This window comes from Puntigrus tetrazona, chromosome 22 (genome assembly GCF_018831695.1).
Source record: "Puntigrus tetrazona isolate hp1 chromosome 22, ASM1883169v1, whole genome shotgun sequence".
Lineage (NCBI taxonomy): Eukaryota > Metazoa > Chordata > Actinopteri > Cypriniformes > Cyprinidae > Puntigrus > Puntigrus tetrazona.
In genome coordinates, this window is record NC_056720.1 from 1,699,399 (window position 1) to 1,716,774 (window position 17,376).

Genomic DNA, 17,376 nt, shown 5'->3' on the forward strand with positions numbered 1-17,376 from the left:
TTATTCACAACAAATATAACAAAATATGAAGAAATTCTACACTTTCATCCACTAAGTGAGCTCATTTCAAGGTTGTGGTTTATTCTTAAATCTGTTCAATAAAATGAGCTTAAGGTGATTAACATTTATTATTCTGATGTCTTTAGATCCATTAAACGGCACAAGAAGCTCATTTTAGACAGAAACAAATGACAGACATCAGCTTTTTTGACCAAAGATAACGAAACTAACAAAAGCATTTATTCATTCATCTGTGATGAATTATGTTATTGCTATAAAACACAAAACACTCAAATTAATGGAATATATTTCACCCATGTTTAATCTTTAGTTTCTATGCTTCTTTAAACTTTTATGCTTATCCTTATTTAGTTACCACATTATCTGTGTATCTCCATTTTCTTGTTAATTAGAGATAAAATAAATGTGGATACAATTCTTATAAAAAAAGACAAAAATAGAAATGTGGTTTGCCCTGAATTCCAAAAAAACCTCAAACTTATTTTTTCCCCTACATAACTCATTTTTATTCATCAGTTTTATTCATTTTATTCATCATTATAACTCATCAGTTCAACACAAACTCCACAATCCAGCTTTTATTTACATGGTGTTTCTGCTTTGTTTATTGTAAAGAGAGGATTTATGATTAATAAAAACAGACAGACACAAATCTAACTTCATAATAATTGCTTTTTTATACATATTCATTATTATACTGATCATTATGAATGGGTTTAATACAAATAAGTCAGACTCATCTGAGCTTCTTCCTCTGATTAGCTTTAATTGAAACATGATCATTAGGGTAAATATTAAATCAATATTAATCATTCAATATCATGTTTCTAACACACATGCTGCATTATTTGATTGTAAAGTCTGAGTCTCTTCACCTGTATGAATCATATTTAAACATTTATCACACATTTATTTCTCCTCATAGACACATAGTGAAGTTCTTCTGTGGATCTTCATCTGATGTTTACTGCTCCTCTCAAGATGATCTCAAACTGTGATATACAGCATTTATCCTCAATTGAAGATTGAAATCTTCTTCTATATACTTCTAATGATGGATCTCTAAACTCTGTAAAGTGGAACAAAAGAGAAGATAATCAGAGTTAAGTAGAACAAAGTACAAATTAGTTATTATATTTCAACTAGTTTAAGTAAAAAGTTATTAAAATCTTTAAAAATTATTACCGCTTACACCAGATTGAATATGTATTTATAAAACAGTATTTGTGTTTTAAATAAAAACATTTAGAGCTTGAATTCAATCTCTATCGAGTGAATATAAAGAGAAACACAAACTAAACTTCCAGGTTCACAGCCGTTTGTTAGGAAATGTTTTTTTTTGTCAGAAGCTTTATGCTTAAAGAGCTAAAAATATACTTCAGCTCAAAGTAATTATTTGTGTCTAATTATTCTCTTATGTGTCAAGAAAGAGCATAATAAGTGTGATTATCACAGAATAAGTCTGTGATAGTGTGACAGTGTGCTTCTGTTCTCTTTCCTCCTTTGTGTTAAACATCTCATCAACTTTTTATTTCATTCTGACACAAACCCTTTGAGATAAAGCTTCATGATACTTTGATAAACTCTTCTCACAGATATTTGAAAGTGTGTATTTGTTCACGTATCAGAGTTAAATGAATCTCTTTAATATCTCAAAGTGAAGTTTACTCACCTCAGTTTACAGTTTGAGTCTCGTAGCACATCAATGAGCTGCTGCTTTGAGTCTCTGATCTCATTAAAACTCAGATCAAGCTCTTTTAGAAACTGCAGTGTTTCTGTTTTTGTCAAACACTGAGTTAAAGAAGAAACATCTGTAATGCCACAGTCATAAAGACTAGAAAGAGACAAAAAGAGAAAGAGAGATCATCTCAAACAAAATCATAAAGAAGAATATTTCACAAAAATAATGAGCTCAGACTCATCACAAGATTTTGAGTATAAAGAGAGGAAGTAATCGTGAATTTAAAGATTTAAAATAATTGACTGTATATTTCACATATATTTAGAAGTAAAATCATTTTTCTGTATCCATTAGAGTAAATTATTTTCTGAAAATTAAATTTCTGAAACTTCACACACAATCAGACGCTTTTCACTATTTGAGAAGAAGTAAAAAAAGTCAAAAACATAAAAATCTTTATAAACATTCAGTTTTTTTTCTTGTGCTGCTATATTTGATTTATATTTGATCTAAAACTTGACACACATTCGGATGTAATGTCACTTCCTGAAAACGTCTCGGTTACGTATAAACCCTCGTTCCCTGAAGAAGGGAACGGAGACGTCACGTCGGATGACCGACGAATTGGGATCTCGCTTCGAGAGACCAATCTACTTCGAGTGTATCTAAACAAGCCAATTGAAGATTGGCATGCGCTAATCGCATCCAGCTGCCGCTGATCACAGCGCGTGTATAAATAAGCAGCGGGTGCAGCGCATATTCAGGTTTTTCGCTGAGGAGCGAGCTAGTGACCCGCCCCTTCAGCAGAGGTGCAGCACCGTGGCGGCGGGGCGTGGCGTCTCCGTTCCCTTCTTCAGGAGGCGAGGGTTACATACGTAACCGAGACGTTCCCTTTCAGTCGGTCACTCCGAGTCACGTCGGATGACCGACGAATTGGGATCCCTACCAAAACGCCATGGACGCTGCCTCTTCCAGTGTCCTGTGGGAGCCCACAAGCCCCCTCAGTCTATCGGCGTAGGCCGGGGCTCAACCACAAGAAGCCAGCTACTTTTGTAACACTACCCATTCGTAAGACTGGAACACTGGGAAACGTCCCACGTTCTAGTGAACAGGGACGTCGCGGAAGTCCAGCCTTCCCGTAGGAGGTCTCGGAGCGAATACGCATATGGACAGTATTTCAGTTTGCATATGGAAAATTGGAGGTGATTGAACCCTCTTAGACGGGCAGAAGGTCTGCCGGGAAACACGGGCTCTAAGGCTATGCCGTGGAAATACACACATAAAGTCCTCTTGGGGTACTTTACATGGCTCCCAGCCCTCACCGGTTCTCACGGATTCATCGAGAGGGCCTGGCGCGGATGCTCCACAACATCTGGCTGCCGAGGGGAATGGAGGAGCTCGACAGGGTCTACTGTATGGACGCTCTGGAGCGGTTAACAAGCCGACCAAACCGGGCCTCTCAGTGCTTCTACCCGTTTGAGGTGAGAACACAGGAGGATACCGGTTCCACACGTAGGCTATAGAATCTAGCAATCGTGTTGGGGGTCGCCCAGCCCGCAGCTCTACAATCTGTCAGCGAGGTGCCACGAGCCACCGCCCAGGACGATGCAACACTTGCTGAGTGTGCCCGCAACCTGAGGGGGCAGTGCATACCCTGTGCTTGGTAGGCTAGGGTAATGGCGTCCACTATCCAGTGAGCCATCCTCTGCTTGGAGGCGGCACTCCCCTTCTGCCGGCCTCTGTGACAAACGAGCTGGACTGAGGTCCTGAAGCTTTGTGTCCGGTCAACGTAGCATCTTAGTGCTCGGACGGGACAAGCAACGTCAGGGCTGGGTCTGCCTCCTCCAGGGCAGCTCTTGAAGGTTCACCACCTGGTCTCTGAAGGGGTAGTGGGAACCTTGGGCACGTAGTCGGGCCGTGGCCTAAGTGGTACCTGGGAATCCATGAGCCCAAACTGTAGGCACGAATCGTCGACCGAAAAAGCCTGCAGGTCCCCTACCCTCTTGATGGAGGCCAATGCGAGCAGGAGCAATGTCTTCATAGATAAAAGAAACTTTAGCACAACTGCTGGCAAGGGTTCAACGGAGCCTACTGCAGTGCTGTCAGCACTACAGACAGGTCCCAAGAGAGGGTACTGTTGGGAGCCGTGGAGGATTCAACCTCCTGGCTTCCCTCAGGAACCTGATAATCCGGCCATGCTTACCCACAGACCTCCCATCTATGGGGTCATGATTTGCAGCGATTGCAGCCACGTAGACTTTAAGGGTGGAGGGAGACAGCCTTCGCTCCAACCCTTGCTGCAAGAAGATAAGCACGACAGATAGGGCAATTCCGGGGTCTTCACCCTGAGAAGAACACCACTCGATTTAACAGGCTCTACTTCTGCGTAGGCCTGTCTCGTGGATGGCACTCTAGCCGAAGAAATGGTGTCGACTACCCCTTGAGGTAGGTCACCTAGAGCCTCCGCATCCCATCCAGGGACCAGACATGGAGTTTCCAGAGGTCTGGGCGCGGGTGCCAAGGGGTGCCCGTCTCTGAGTCAGAAGATCCTTCCTCAGAGGATCGGCCAAGGAGGGGCTGTCGCGAGGAGCACAAGTTCTGGGAACCAAGTCTTCACCAGTAGGGTGCTACTAGCAAGACCTGCTCCTTGTCCTCCTGACCTTGCACAGTGTCTGTGCAAGAAAGCTCACTGGGAAATATACATACTTGCAAAGGCCCCGCAGCCAGCTGTGTGCCAGTGGGCAATGGGAAGTCTCTGGAGAGGCAAACAGGTCTACCTGAGTGGCTCGAAAGCGTTCCCAAATCAGCTGAACCGCCCGGGATGGAGTCTCCATTCTCTGGGTAGTGCAGCTCATGCGACAGCTCGTCGGCTGCCTGGTTGCACACTCCTGGAATGTGAATGGCGAGGCGACCTCAGAACTTCCGACTCCATAGGAGGAGGAGGTGGTGGGCTAGTTGCTGACATACGACGGGGCGTAGACCACCTTGTTGGTTGATATACGCAACGGTCTGTATGTTGTCTGTGCGGACTAGTACATGCTGGCCTCGAAGGCAGTTCTCGAGACTGCCTAGGGCGAGATGTACTGCCAGCAACTTTAGGCAGTTGATGTGCCATTGCAGTTGAGGGCCCGTCCCAAACCCCTGACACTGCATGCCCGTTACGTGGCCCCTCAGCCGGTGGTGGAGGCATCCGTGAAACCACAGCATACCTGGAGACCTGCTCCAGGGGCACTCCGGCCGAAGGAACGAGAGGTCTGACCACGGGGTGAAGGTTTGGCGGCAGGCGGGTGTTATTTGAACCCGGTGAGTGCCACTTTGCCACGCCCACCTCGATCGTGTAGCCAATGTTGAAGCGGTCTCATATGGAGTAGTCCCAGCGGCATCACTGTGGCGCGGCTGCCATATGCCCCAGGAGCCTCTGAAAATATTTCAGTGGGACCGCCATCCTGCTCTTGAACATATTCAAGCAGTTCAACACCGAATGGGCACGCTCCTCTGTGAGGTGTGCCATCTGATCGATCGAATCCAGCTCCATCCCAAGAAAAGAGACCTCTGCGTTGGACAGAGTTTGCTCTTCTCCTGGTTGACCTGAAACCCCAACTGGCGGAGGTGCTGTAGCACCAGATCCCTGTGTTCGCACAACTGGGCCCGGGACTGAGCCAGTCATCCAGTTGGTTGAGAATGCGAACGCCTTTACTCTCTCAGTGGAGCAAGGGCTGCTTCCGCGACTTGCATGAAGACGCGTGGCGACAGGGAGAGCCGAAGGGTAGGACTTGTACTGATATGCTCGACCTTCGAACGCGAACCTCAGGAATGGCCTGTGGCACGGAAGAATCGACACATGAAAGTACGTGTCCTTCAGGTCGATCGCTGCAACCAATCCTGGGGACGGACGCACTGAATAGGCGTTTCTGTGTCAACATCCTGAACGGGAGTGCTCGATTCAGGACTCACAGATCCAAGATTGGTCATAACCCACCGCCTTTCTTGGGCACTATGAAGTATGGGCTGTAAGCCCCGACCTCATATCGGCTGGAGGAAGCGGCTTTATCGTGCCTTCACTAGAAGGACAGCAATCTCCGCCCACAAGACAGGGGCACGTGCATTGTTCACTGACGTATAGCGGATCCCACTGAACTTGGGGGGACGCCGGATGAACTGAATCATATAGCCGAGTCGAAGGGTTCGCAGGAGCCACCGGGATAGCCTGGGAAGATTCAACCAGGCATCCAGAGACCGAACTAGCGGCTCGAGCGGAACCACCGGCGCGCAGCAGGCGATGGGGCAGCGAGGGGGAGTGCAGGGTCGCTCGTGGCCGGTCCGGCGGGGTCTGAGTGTGTGCAACTTTACCTGCATCCCCGCAGAAGTGAGGCGGGTAGGCCGTTGGTTCGTCCTCCCAGTCTTCCCACTGCTGCATATTAGTCCAAGGAAACTGGCCCGCTCAACTCCTCGCTGGCTGCGGGAGCGGTGGCGGCAGCAGGGGCACCCTCGGCGACAAGCTGGCTGAGGTGGGCCGTCGGCGGCTGGGTGAAGGCAGCAGCTGCACGCAGAGGCAGGATGTTTCTTACCTCAGTCTGCTTCTGGGCAGCGGAGAACTGCTGGGCAAAGTTCTCCACTGCGTCGCCGAAGTGGCGGTCTGGGACATGGGGGCATTCAAGGAGGCGTGTCTTGTCTACCTCGCGCATGTCGACCAGACTCAGCCACAGATGGCGTTTCTGGACCACCGTGAGTGGCCATCGCACAACCCAGAGACCGCGTTGTGACCTTCGTCACTGTGTGTGGCGAGGTCCATCACGATACAGAGTTCTTTCAGAACTTCCGGGTCATGACCACCCCTGTGCGGATCCTTCCAGTGCCTTGGCCTGATGAACCTGCAACAACGCCAAAGCGTGTACTGCAGACGCAGCATGTCCACAGGCCGCACAAGGCACTGCCGTTCAGAGCCGACGAGTACCTGCAGGCCCGGAGGGGAGCACAGGATCACCGCACTAAGTGGAAATGGCATTGGGACACAGCTGCATCCCAACTGGCCGCTCCACTGGGGCGATCACCGTAAGGGTGGTGAAGGAGGAGGAGCCACTGGGGCAGTTTCTGGCAGTGAAAGGTGCTTTCCACATCCCAGTAAGCTCCTCATGCACTTCCGAGAAGAAAGGTACCAGGGTGGGGCCCTGAGAACCAGCGCGAGCCACCCTTAATACCCAATCGTCCAGCCTCGAGGGCCCGGGAAGCAGTGGAGGTTTCCACTTGATCCCGATCACCTCGGCGGCCTGGGCAAGCATAGCCACCATTTCTAGATCTGTATCCAGTACATTCAACGCCTGGTAGACGCCAGAGCAACCGGATCTTCACTTCCAGAAATGTCTGGCTCACCTTCCGATGCAGCGATTGACTTCTGATCATCAGGGGGAGCCCAAGAGGGTACAGCTGATACCCCACGTGAGGGTCCAGACTGCCCCTTTTGCAGCTCCACTGGTTGCAGAGTTTAAGCTTTGTGTCACAACGAAATGGAGCCCACCTGTCTGCAGCCAGAATGAGAACCAAGTCGAGCAACACAAGCTCCGCCTCCTTTTTCAAGGCGACAGAGCCCGCCCATCACTCCGAGATGACCATCTCCCTGCGAGAAATGATTCATCCACAACCGCCACCTCAGCGTGCTAAGCCCAGGCACACGAGGCAACGATTGTGACCATCACCTAACACCAGGTAACAACCGCATCCAGAAACACACGGGTGTATCGTAGTCTGAAGCAAGACCCACGCTATCTTTCGAAGCGCGTCGAGTTTGCCAGGCGTAACGTCGTCTTTAAAAAGACGCACCCGCGAATGCTCTTTAGTGCTGAGGCAACAGGGGATAGCCGTTTTGCGCACAAACAGGGGGTAGTGCAGCCTGATTGTGGCAATCCACTCGGCGCAGGAAAACGACCTCCGCTGAAACGCCATACTCCAACACTCGTGGATCGTTTTTGGAGCAGAACAGTCACGCTCGGCTCGGCGAAAAGCTGAATATGCGCTGCACCCGCTGCTTATTTATACACGCGCTGTGATCAGCGGCAGCTGGATCTCGATTAGCGCATGCCAATCTTCAATTGGCTTGTTTAGATACACTAGAAGTAGATTGGTCTCTCGAGAGAGATCCCAATTCGTCGGTCATCCGCGTGACTCGAGTGACCGACTGAAAGGAAACCATGTTTTAGTTTTGAAGCATTAAAACAACTTCAATATTGTGTTTTCTCTTGGAATTTCAAATCTTGAAAGTGAGTCCTAGTGAGTCAGTAGATGTGGACAGTCATGATTGGATCAGTCTAGTAATGCTAACAGACACTGGCATCTTTCCTGACCTCTGGTTGTTGTATGGATCACATCTTTCAAACTGACATACAATCTGGACAGAAATGTCTGACTTCCTCATAAACCTATTCTTCAACACTGCCCTCACACTCCTTCCTTCTGTCCTCTTTGGTCCTCACCCTATTTGATTTATTATTACAACCTGATTTTATGATGCATCATATCACTATTATTTATCAATCATTTCTGAATTAAGTACAGATTTTTCTCTCCGTCTTAAACCTAAATGAACCTTGAATGAACCTAAAACACAGCTATTCTACTTCCTGCCAATGCTGGTCAATAGTGCCAGCTACATTAAAAATACATCTTTGTCAGATTTATATCAGTTCTTTGTCAGTTCTGCATGAAGCTCAGATTCAGTTGTTGTTTTTATAAAAGTGCAATAAAAATGTAAAAATATATTACTTAAATTTATTACGAGTAAAGACCACCCAGTACAATAAATAAAATATTGTTAAAACCTGAAAACAATATTTGTAAATAAATAATAATACAGTTATAATATAAAACTAAACAATGAATTGAGGATAATAGTTATATTTCATATCTGGAGAATATTTAGAGCAAAAACAAAGGTTTGTGATTTGTAAAATAATTACGATCAACTATAGAACCTCTTTAAAATAATATTAAAAACAAGTTAAAAAGAGTTTAAAACTAACAATTTAAGACAAGTATATTAATAAATCAATTTACTTCAAGAGATTTTAAGATTATAGTTTACAGTCAACAAGTACAACATTGTGATTTATTAATGTGATGCATAAAATTGCTGGCTATAAAATTTTGTTGATGAAGCTGGATAATTGTTGTTTGTTATTGCTGTGATCATGTGACTGACAGGTTTCCCGCCTTCACATCATCAGACGAGAGAATAGATGTTTTCTTGAGGACAGTTATTTTCATTAAACAACACAAGGGTCCATTTATTTTGGAAATAAAATATGGACCCAGTTAAATAAATCATAATAAGCACTAAAATATTGCTGATATTGATTTCCTTAATAAACTAATAATGATACTAACTGTAGTTTCTCCAGCTTGAATTGTGTGTTCATCAGTAGATCACTGAGGTGTTTCACTCCAGAGTCTCTGAGTTCATTCCTGCTCAGGTTCAGTTCTCTCAGGTGTGATGGGTTTGATTTCAGAGCTGAAGTCAGGATGAGACTCTGTTTCTCTGTAATACTGCATCTACACAGACTGAAGACAGAAAGAGAAAAGACAATGAATCAGACACGTTATGTTCATGTGTGACTTAAATTAATCACGAGAAAACAACATCCAGTGCAATAAATAAAATACTGTTAAAATCTGAAAACAAAGTCAGTAAATAATCATACAGACATAAAATAAAACTAAAACAAAACTAGGATTTGAGGAGACTAGTTACATTTAAAGTCTAGAGAATATTTAGACAAAAAACTATAGAACTAGAGAAGATCAACTATAGAACTAATTTTAAAATAATACTCAAAATGTAAAAATTGATTTTAAATGTTACTTATCAAGAAAACTATGTTAATAAATCAATTTAAAAGATTTTAAGATTATAGTTTACAGTCAACAAGTACAACATTTTTGTGATATTTTTTATCATTGTGATACATATCTGAGTGAAAGAACTTAAAGAAAAATACTGTCTAGGAATTAATTTTTAATAAAGCTGGATAATTGTTGTTTGTTATTGCTGTGATCATGTGACTGACAGGTTTCCCGCCTTCACATCATCAGACGCGAGAAGAGATGTTTTCTTGAGGACAGTTTCTCACGTGAGGAAGGGTCTGAGGCGTGCGGATCCATTTGCAGGCTTTTATTAAATGAAGACATGGTCAAAACAGGCAGGCGCCCAACAGGGCAAACAGGAGTATCAGAGGCGAGGCAAACACAAAATCCAGTAACAGGCAGTGGTCAGGCAGCAAACAATCAGAATATCGAAAGACAGGCAGGGTCAAAATCAAGAGAACTAAGACTAAGGAAAACTCGGAAACAACAATAGAACAGGCGAAACAATGCAACCTGCAGGTGAGTGGCTTGCAACAGTCTTTATAGTCCTCAGACAGGAAGTAGCAGCAGAGGGAGTGATCGCAGATCACCCAGAGGTCAGGGCTCCCTCTGCTGGCTTGGTGACATAGCCCCCTCCTAGGAGCGACTCCTGGCGCTCCACAAAATAAAACATAACTGTAAGCTTGGGAGGGGTTCGGGAGGAGTCAGCACACGGAGTCCAGGGAGGAAGAGATGGAGGAGGAGCCAGGAGAAGACAGGAGGAGTCCGGAGCGGGAGGTGATCCAGAGCCCAGCCATGACGGTCAGTGGTGGAGCCGACGGAGGGAGGAGCCATGGAGAGGTAACTGTCATCAACCCCATGGAACCGACCGACGGAGGAGCAGTTGGTCGAGGAGACTGAGGCGGAGGTGGAGAGCCGAAGAGCCAGGGTGACACAGAGGCGTTGGAGGTCCTAGGCGATACCGCAGGCTTCTGCAACTGACGCGAGACGGGGACGCGAGAAGGACGGGGCGAAGCCAGAGCGACAGAGGACTGAGGTGGAGCCGGGGAAGGAGGAGGAGCCTGACAGAGCCGGAGGATGGAGGGACGAGGCGGCTGGAGGAGTGGAATCCTGAGGCGACGGATGGTCGACGACCGACCAAGGCGTAGCCGAGAGACGATGGAGCCTGGTGAAGCTGGTGGATTGACGGAGCATGGTGGAGAGGAGGGAGCTAGGAGCCTAAGGGAAGCCGACGGGTCTACAAGCCGAGGTGGAGTCTGGGACTCGGAGGCGGAACGATGAAGCGAGGATCCTTCACCCACGGCGGCGATGGAGACTGGCAGACCCGTGGCGAGCTCCAGGTGGAGGGTAGAGGATGAGTGCAGGGGTTGCTGGGATCCATTGACGACGTGTAGCAAGGGGTGGGAGGGTGGGAAAACTTGAGGCTTGAAGGCTTTGCTGGGCAGGCGGCGGCCATCTTGGGAAGCGGCTCTGCTGGGCAGGCGGCAGCCATCTTGGGAAGCGGCTCTGCTGGGCAGGCGGCAGCCATCTTGGGAAGCGGCTCTGGGCAGGCGGCAGCCATCTTGGGAAGCGGCGCTGGGCAGGCGGCAGCCATCTTGGGAAGCGGCGCTGGGCAGGCGGCAGCCATCTTGGGAAGCGGCGCTGGGCAGGCGGCAGCCATCTTGGGAAGCGGCGCTGGGCAGGCGGCAGCCATCTTGGGAAGCGGCGCTGGGCAGGCGGCAGCCATCTTGGGAAGCGGCGCTGGGCAGGCGGCAGCCATCTTGGGAAGCGGCGCTGGGCAGGCGGCAGCCATCTTGGGAAGCGGCGCTGGGCAGGCGGCAGCCATCTTGGGAAGCGGCGCTGGGCAGGCGGCAGCCATCTTGGGAAGCGGCGCTGGGCAGGCGGCAGCCATCTTGGGAAGCGGCTCTGGGCAGGCGGCGGCCATCTTGGGAAGCGGCTCGGGAAGGCGGCCATCTTGGGAATTAATGCAGTGTCTTCTTCCTCCATAATACCAACGTGAGAGCTGACCCCACAGTCACTAAACCAAACTCAATAAAGTGTGCAAGTGATTCACGTGGACCCTCTTGAACAAGTTGTGTTTTGAGTGGCTGATTTATTCCCTCGTGAAAAAATTCAATTAGCAAACAGTCCGGTAAATCAGAGAAGTAAGCCAGGTCCAGAAATTCCTGAGTATAATCCTCAAGTGATCGGGTGCCCTGCTTGAGGGTTAGCAAAGACATTGCAAAGGTGCATACCTGGCCATGGTTCGGAGTGAAAAGCCGCTGGATCCTGGTGTAAGGTTGCATTCTGTCACGTAGGAAGGGTCTGAGGCGTGCGGATCCATTTGCAGGCTTTTATTAAATGAAGACATGGTCAAAACAGGCAGGCGTCCAACAGGGCAAACAGGAGTATCAGAGGCGAGGCAAACACAAAATCCAGTAACAGGCAGTGGTCAGGTTAGGCAGCAAACAATCAGAATATCGAAAGACAGGCAGGGTCAAAACCAAGAGAACTAAGACTAAGGAAAACTCGGGAAACAACAATAGAACAATAGATTGATTTCCTTAATAAACTAATAATGATACTAACTGTAGTTTCTTCAGCTTGAATTGTGTGTTCATCAGTAGATCACTGAGGTGTTTCACTCCAGAGTCTCTGAGTTTATTCCAGCTCAGGTTCAGTTCTCTCAGGTGTGATGGGTTTGATTTCAGAGCTGAAGTCAGGATGAGACTCTGTTTCTCTGTAATACTGCATCCACACAGACTGAAGACAGAAAGAGAAAAGACAATGAATCAGACACGTTATGTTCATGTGTGACTTAAATTAATCACGAGAAAACAATATACAGTTCATTCAGTTTTTAATTCAATGTTGTGAAATTATTAAGAGGAAACTTGATTTCCAAAAAAAAAAAAAAAAAAATCATATTATATGTAGGGACCCCAAGAAATATATCCTGTGTTTAATACTATGTCAGAAATAATACCAAGTATTATAATAAATAACCAAAATGTTTGTGTTCAGGTCGTGTCCACTAGAAAAGTGTGTTCAATGTAGGTATGATCTTAATGTTACGTCATTTTGTGAGTCACGTAAAGAGGAAAAAAGGTCTCACACATGATGAGTGAGGGATTCCTTCAAGATCTGTCGTCAGGGAAAGTTCTTCATTCGTTTGGAGACTGTTATATTTACGAAATATAAGGCCCAAAGCGCTTTTGATGGCGATTCTTGTTTTGTTTTCTTATTATTTAAAGTGCATCTCATTTTATTTGAGGTTCTTTTGATCCGAGTCATCACTTAAACATGCCGTGTGTGAAGCTGACCTAGCGGCCATAGAGACACTTAAACTCAGGAAGAAACCAAACTTCTTGGTGCGTGAGGGACTGAGGAGAGTCGTGTGCTTCGTCGCTGGAAGTGGATCGGTTGAGTTCATCTCGTGTTCCTGACGGATCGTGACAGGACGTGGAGTGTGTGAGGAACAGAAGATTGTTTCACTGAACTTTCTTCAGAAGAAGAACGTAAGTGCCTTGTTTTTCTGTGAAGGATTATCTTGAATTCATCGTTTGTTTAAAGTGCACCAACGAACCGGGCCCAACGTTTACGATCCATCCAACATTTCCACTGTTTGACTGATTTGTGAAGCTACTGTGTTTATAGTACTAAGATACTGTACTGAGTTTTCTCAAGACTGATCTGGAAAGAGGTTTTTGTGTACTTTATTTTGGTATTTGATTCAGAACACAGAAAGGAGTTGTTTTGGTTTTTATTTATTGTCTGATTATTTTTTTTTGTTTGTCCTTCTCCAAAGGAGTTATAGCATATATATAAAACAATAAATCTTTGTTAGTCTTTTTCTTTACCTCTTTACAAATTTGTATTTCATTGAATCTGGCAAGTTAATATATTGGAGAATCGAAAACTGAGTTTATATAAATTAAAAAAAGAGGAAAATACCGGTCTAATTCATCATCTAATTGTCGGGGATCCAGGATTCTTCTGAGACAAATATTAAATGAACCCTTTGGGGTAAAAGAAGGGTTACATATATCTACTTTTCATACCTCACTAAAAACTCACAAATGTTTCTAATCACCTCCTGGTCGTCCAATAGTGTCTGGTATTGGTTCTTTATCTTCTTTAATAATCACTTTTTTATTTTTTCAGTAAGACTCTTTTGTGAAAAAGTGCCCTCTTTCCTAAAAGATATCACTCATAAGTTGTCTTTCATTAATGCAGTACCTAAATAGATATACTTTAGCTTTCTTTTGATGTTCAGTCTTTGTATTCATTCATATCTCATAAAAAAGGCACTGAATCTGTGATTCATTTCTTGTCAGAATGAGTTGAGTCGGTCATCTTTAATTAATGCATTGAAATATTATCTGAGATTATTGTTTCTCATAACTCTTTTATCTTCTAGAATGACTCTTTATTCAGAGATGTGGCACCTTCCTTCACAAATCTATATATAGCCTCCTTCTAAGAAAAATATATATTTACTTAATGAGGGAACATTATGCCTTCTCTACAATGTGTGTGTGTGTATGAACTCTGCACTAAATGCCACGGAGAGCTGTTTTGGCTAGGTAGCAACTGGCCCTTCTATCACCTCTGTCAGCATCCCACTCCCTGCAGTTATTCTCCAGGCCTCTAGAGGCCCCTGTGTTTCCCCCCTGCCTTAGTTCTTCCTCGTGTGTCCTTGTTTAGTGATATCTAATTCACCTGTGCCTTGTTTACCATTGAGTATTTAAGTTGTGATTTTCTCCTTTGTTCTTCACTCAGTTTTTGAGTCGTTACTCTGAGTTGCTTGTGGTTTCTAGTTCCTCAAGCTACCTCTCTAGTAAGTTGTTTGGGCATTTTTTTATTCTTTGAGTTCACTGATTTTGTTTTCTCTCCTTGTGGAGTTTTTATTTTCCAAGTACTCCTTTCTGATGTTTGCACTGTTAACTTTACCTCGGTCCGAGAAGAACTTTTGTTGGAATTGTCTTATTATTTTTATTATTATTATTATTATTTTTTTAAATCTTCATTGCTTGGAGTCCTGCCTAAGGTGTTTCATTTGGGTCCAATATTACTCCCCTTGTGGCTAAGCGGTAAATCACTCGACCTCCACACCAGAGACCTGAGTTCAAGGTGACACAATGTATCTTGCTTTCACAAGGTTCTCTCTCCCTCTGTTTTTCCCTCTTTTTGGTTTTGCAGAGCTGTTAGAACGATTTAACTGATATTACCATATATGTAGATGTTTTTCTATGTTATGGCTTGGGGACCAAGTTCCTCCTTTTCGGGTGCACTCCTATTTTCTTTATGTATATAAGCTGAAGACAGACTTGATGTGTTGAGCATTTGCTTGAATAAACCGGATTGATTTCACTTGTGGTTTTCTCCGGCTGTGCTTCCAGCACTGAACCAACGTACACATCCACCAGCGACACAAAGGGGACCTGCTGCGGTGCAGATTGAAGTGCATGCACTATTTCAGAACTTCCTACACTCAAACCATGCTTTTTCTTGTGATATTAATTTGGAAAAGATATCTGGATGATTGTTTTTGTCTTTATAAGGGTGATGCTGTACAATTAATCTCCTTTTTATCAATATTTAAATAAATGACTGTTCAACTTTAACATTCACTATGGATCACAACATTAATAAAACTAGTTTTATAGATCTATGGATAATTCGGGACAATAATTGTTTATATAAAGACCTTCATAACGTCTAACTGCTGTAGAGTATAATGATACTAACTGTAGTTTCTCCAGCTTGAATTGTGTGTTCATCAGTAGATCACTGAGGTGTTTCACTCCAGAGTCTCTGAGTTCATTCCAGCTCAGGTTCAGTTCTCTCAGGTGTGATGGGTTTGATTTCAGAGCTGAAGTCAGGATGAGACTCTGTTTCTCTGTAATACTGCATCCACACAGACTGAAGACAGAAAGAGAAAAGACAATGAATCAGACACGTTATGTTCATGTGTGACTTAAATTAATCACGAGAAAACAACATCCAGTGCAATAAATAAAATACTGTTAAAATCTGAAAACAAAGTCAGTAAATAATCATACAGACATAAAATAAAACTAAAACAAAACTAGGATTTGAGGAGACTAGTTACATTTAAAGTCTAGAGAATATTTAGACGAAAAAACTATAGAACTAGAGAAGATCAACTATAGAACAAATTTTAAAATATGAATCAAAATGTAAAAATTTATTGTAAATGTTACTTATCAAGAAAACTATGTCAATAAATAAATTTAAGAAATTTTAAGATGATAGTTTACAGTCAACAAGTACAACATTTTTGTGATATTTTTTATCATTGTGATACATATCTGAGTGAAAGAACTTAAAGAAAAATACTGTCTAGGAATTAATTTTTAATAAAGCTGGATAATTGTTGTTTGTTATTGCTGTGATCATGTGACTGACAGGTTTCCCGCCTTCACATCATCAGACGAGAGAAGAGATGTTTTCTTGAGGGACAGTTATTTTCATTAAACATCACAAGGGTCCATTTATTTTTGCAAATAAAATATGGACCCAATTAAATAAATCATAAGCACATAAATATTGCTGATATAGATTTCCTTAATAAACTAATAATGATACTAACTGTAGTTTCTCCAGCTTGAATTGTGTGTTCATCAGTTGATTCCAGCTCAGGTCCAGTTCTCTCAGGTGTGATGGGTTTGATTTCAGAGCTGAAGTCAGAGCAGAACAACCTTCTTCTGTCAAACCACAGCTGCTTAACCTACATTGAGAAAAAGAGAGAAGATTTATATACTTATGTATTAGTTGATTATTCATGTATATTATATTAGTCATTTACATTATATTGTTGTTTTTTTTTTATTCTCATGATTGTTTCGTCTTATGACTGTGTTTCAAGGGCTGTTTGTCTTCATGAATAAGAGATACAAGGAAACTCATGGAAACTGCAGGTATTTGGGATGTTGTTTTGAAGCAGGTTTGGTTTAACACTAATACTTGTTGAACTTGTGTTCTTGATACGGTCTCCTTTAGTCTAGAGCTGACGGGGGACGTATCATATCACATTAAAAGTGAGTGAAACCATAAGTGAGAGAGAGAGTATTGACTTAGTCTGTAATCCCAGCACTCACACACAAGGTACATTCTTTGAGAATTTATTAACAGAAGTAGTGCTCTAGTACAGAAATAAATAAAAAGTATTAAATCCATATAACAGAAGGAAAAAAAGGAGGGCCTTTAACTTCCGGAGGGGTTAAGGCCAAAAACAAAAAAAAGAGGCTACCTAAGGTCAAAGAAAACTACCTTACCTAAGTAACAAACTAAAACTAAATAAATAAGAGCTCTTCCCTGACTTCTTTACTTAATCCAAAAACCAGGAGAAAAACTGATGATGATGTTAAAAGAAAAGGCACCCACCTCCGTACTGCGTTTGCAATCAAACAGTAAGAAAGAACAGAGAACAGAGAGTGAACAACTTTACAAAGTCACTACAGCTGGTTCAACAGAAATTCTCCAGCAACCACTAAAGCTCAGAGCACTTTTAATACTGGGAAGACAGACAGGCCACACTCTCTGGAGAACAGTCAGCTCCCTCTGTTCATATAGGAGCTCCTCTCTCACAGCTCTACTGAGGGACAGGTGATCTTAATCAAAGTTCTGTGAGAGGACAGAGAAAGAGAGAGGGGAACACAGGCTACACTACACTTCCCAGCAGGCCGTTCAACACAGAGACAAATCTCATACAGTTTCACAACACAACAGAACCAATGTTTGGGACGTAACAGTTCTTTAGATGAAGTCAGAGCATTGAAACACACAACTAAGACTATTGAATAAACTCTGCTTCT

General features: G+C 44.0%; 2 protein-coding genes across 10 annotated transcripts in view; both read right to left on the reverse strand.

The window, feature by feature from the left end:
- Positions 1 to 17,376, reverse strand: part of LOC122327919 (GTPase IMAP family member 8-like) — a 295,481-nt gene that overhangs the window by 128,923 nt on the left and 149,182 nt on the right. The gene's annotated exons all lie outside the window — the stretch shown is intronic.
- LOC122327910 (NACHT, LRR and PYD domains-containing protein 3-like) overlaps positions 500 to 17,376 on the reverse strand; it is a 98,788-nt gene continuing 81,911 nt past the window's right edge. For 5 of the 9 annotated variants that reach the window (XM_043223582.1, XM_043223586.1, XM_043223580.1 and 2 more), the window contains 6 exons: positions 16,152 to 16,289; positions 15,287 to 15,460; positions 12,125 to 12,298; positions 9,080 to 9,253; positions 1,694 to 1,855; positions 500 to 1,090 (listed from right to left, as the gene is read on the reverse strand). In XM_043223582.1, coding sequence (XP_043079517.1) covers positions 1,084 to 1,090; positions 1,694 to 1,855; positions 9,080 to 9,253; positions 12,125 to 12,298; positions 15,287 to 15,460; positions 16,152 to 16,289 — 829 coding nt within the window. In that variant the 3' untranslated portion in view covers positions 500 to 1,083. The remainder of the gene's footprint in view (positions 1,091 to 1,693; positions 1,856 to 9,079; positions 9,254 to 12,124; positions 12,299 to 15,286; positions 15,461 to 16,151; positions 16,290 to 17,376) is intronic. The other 4 variants (XM_043223584.1, XM_043223588.1, XM_043223585.1 and 1 more) reach the window with 4 other exon arrangements.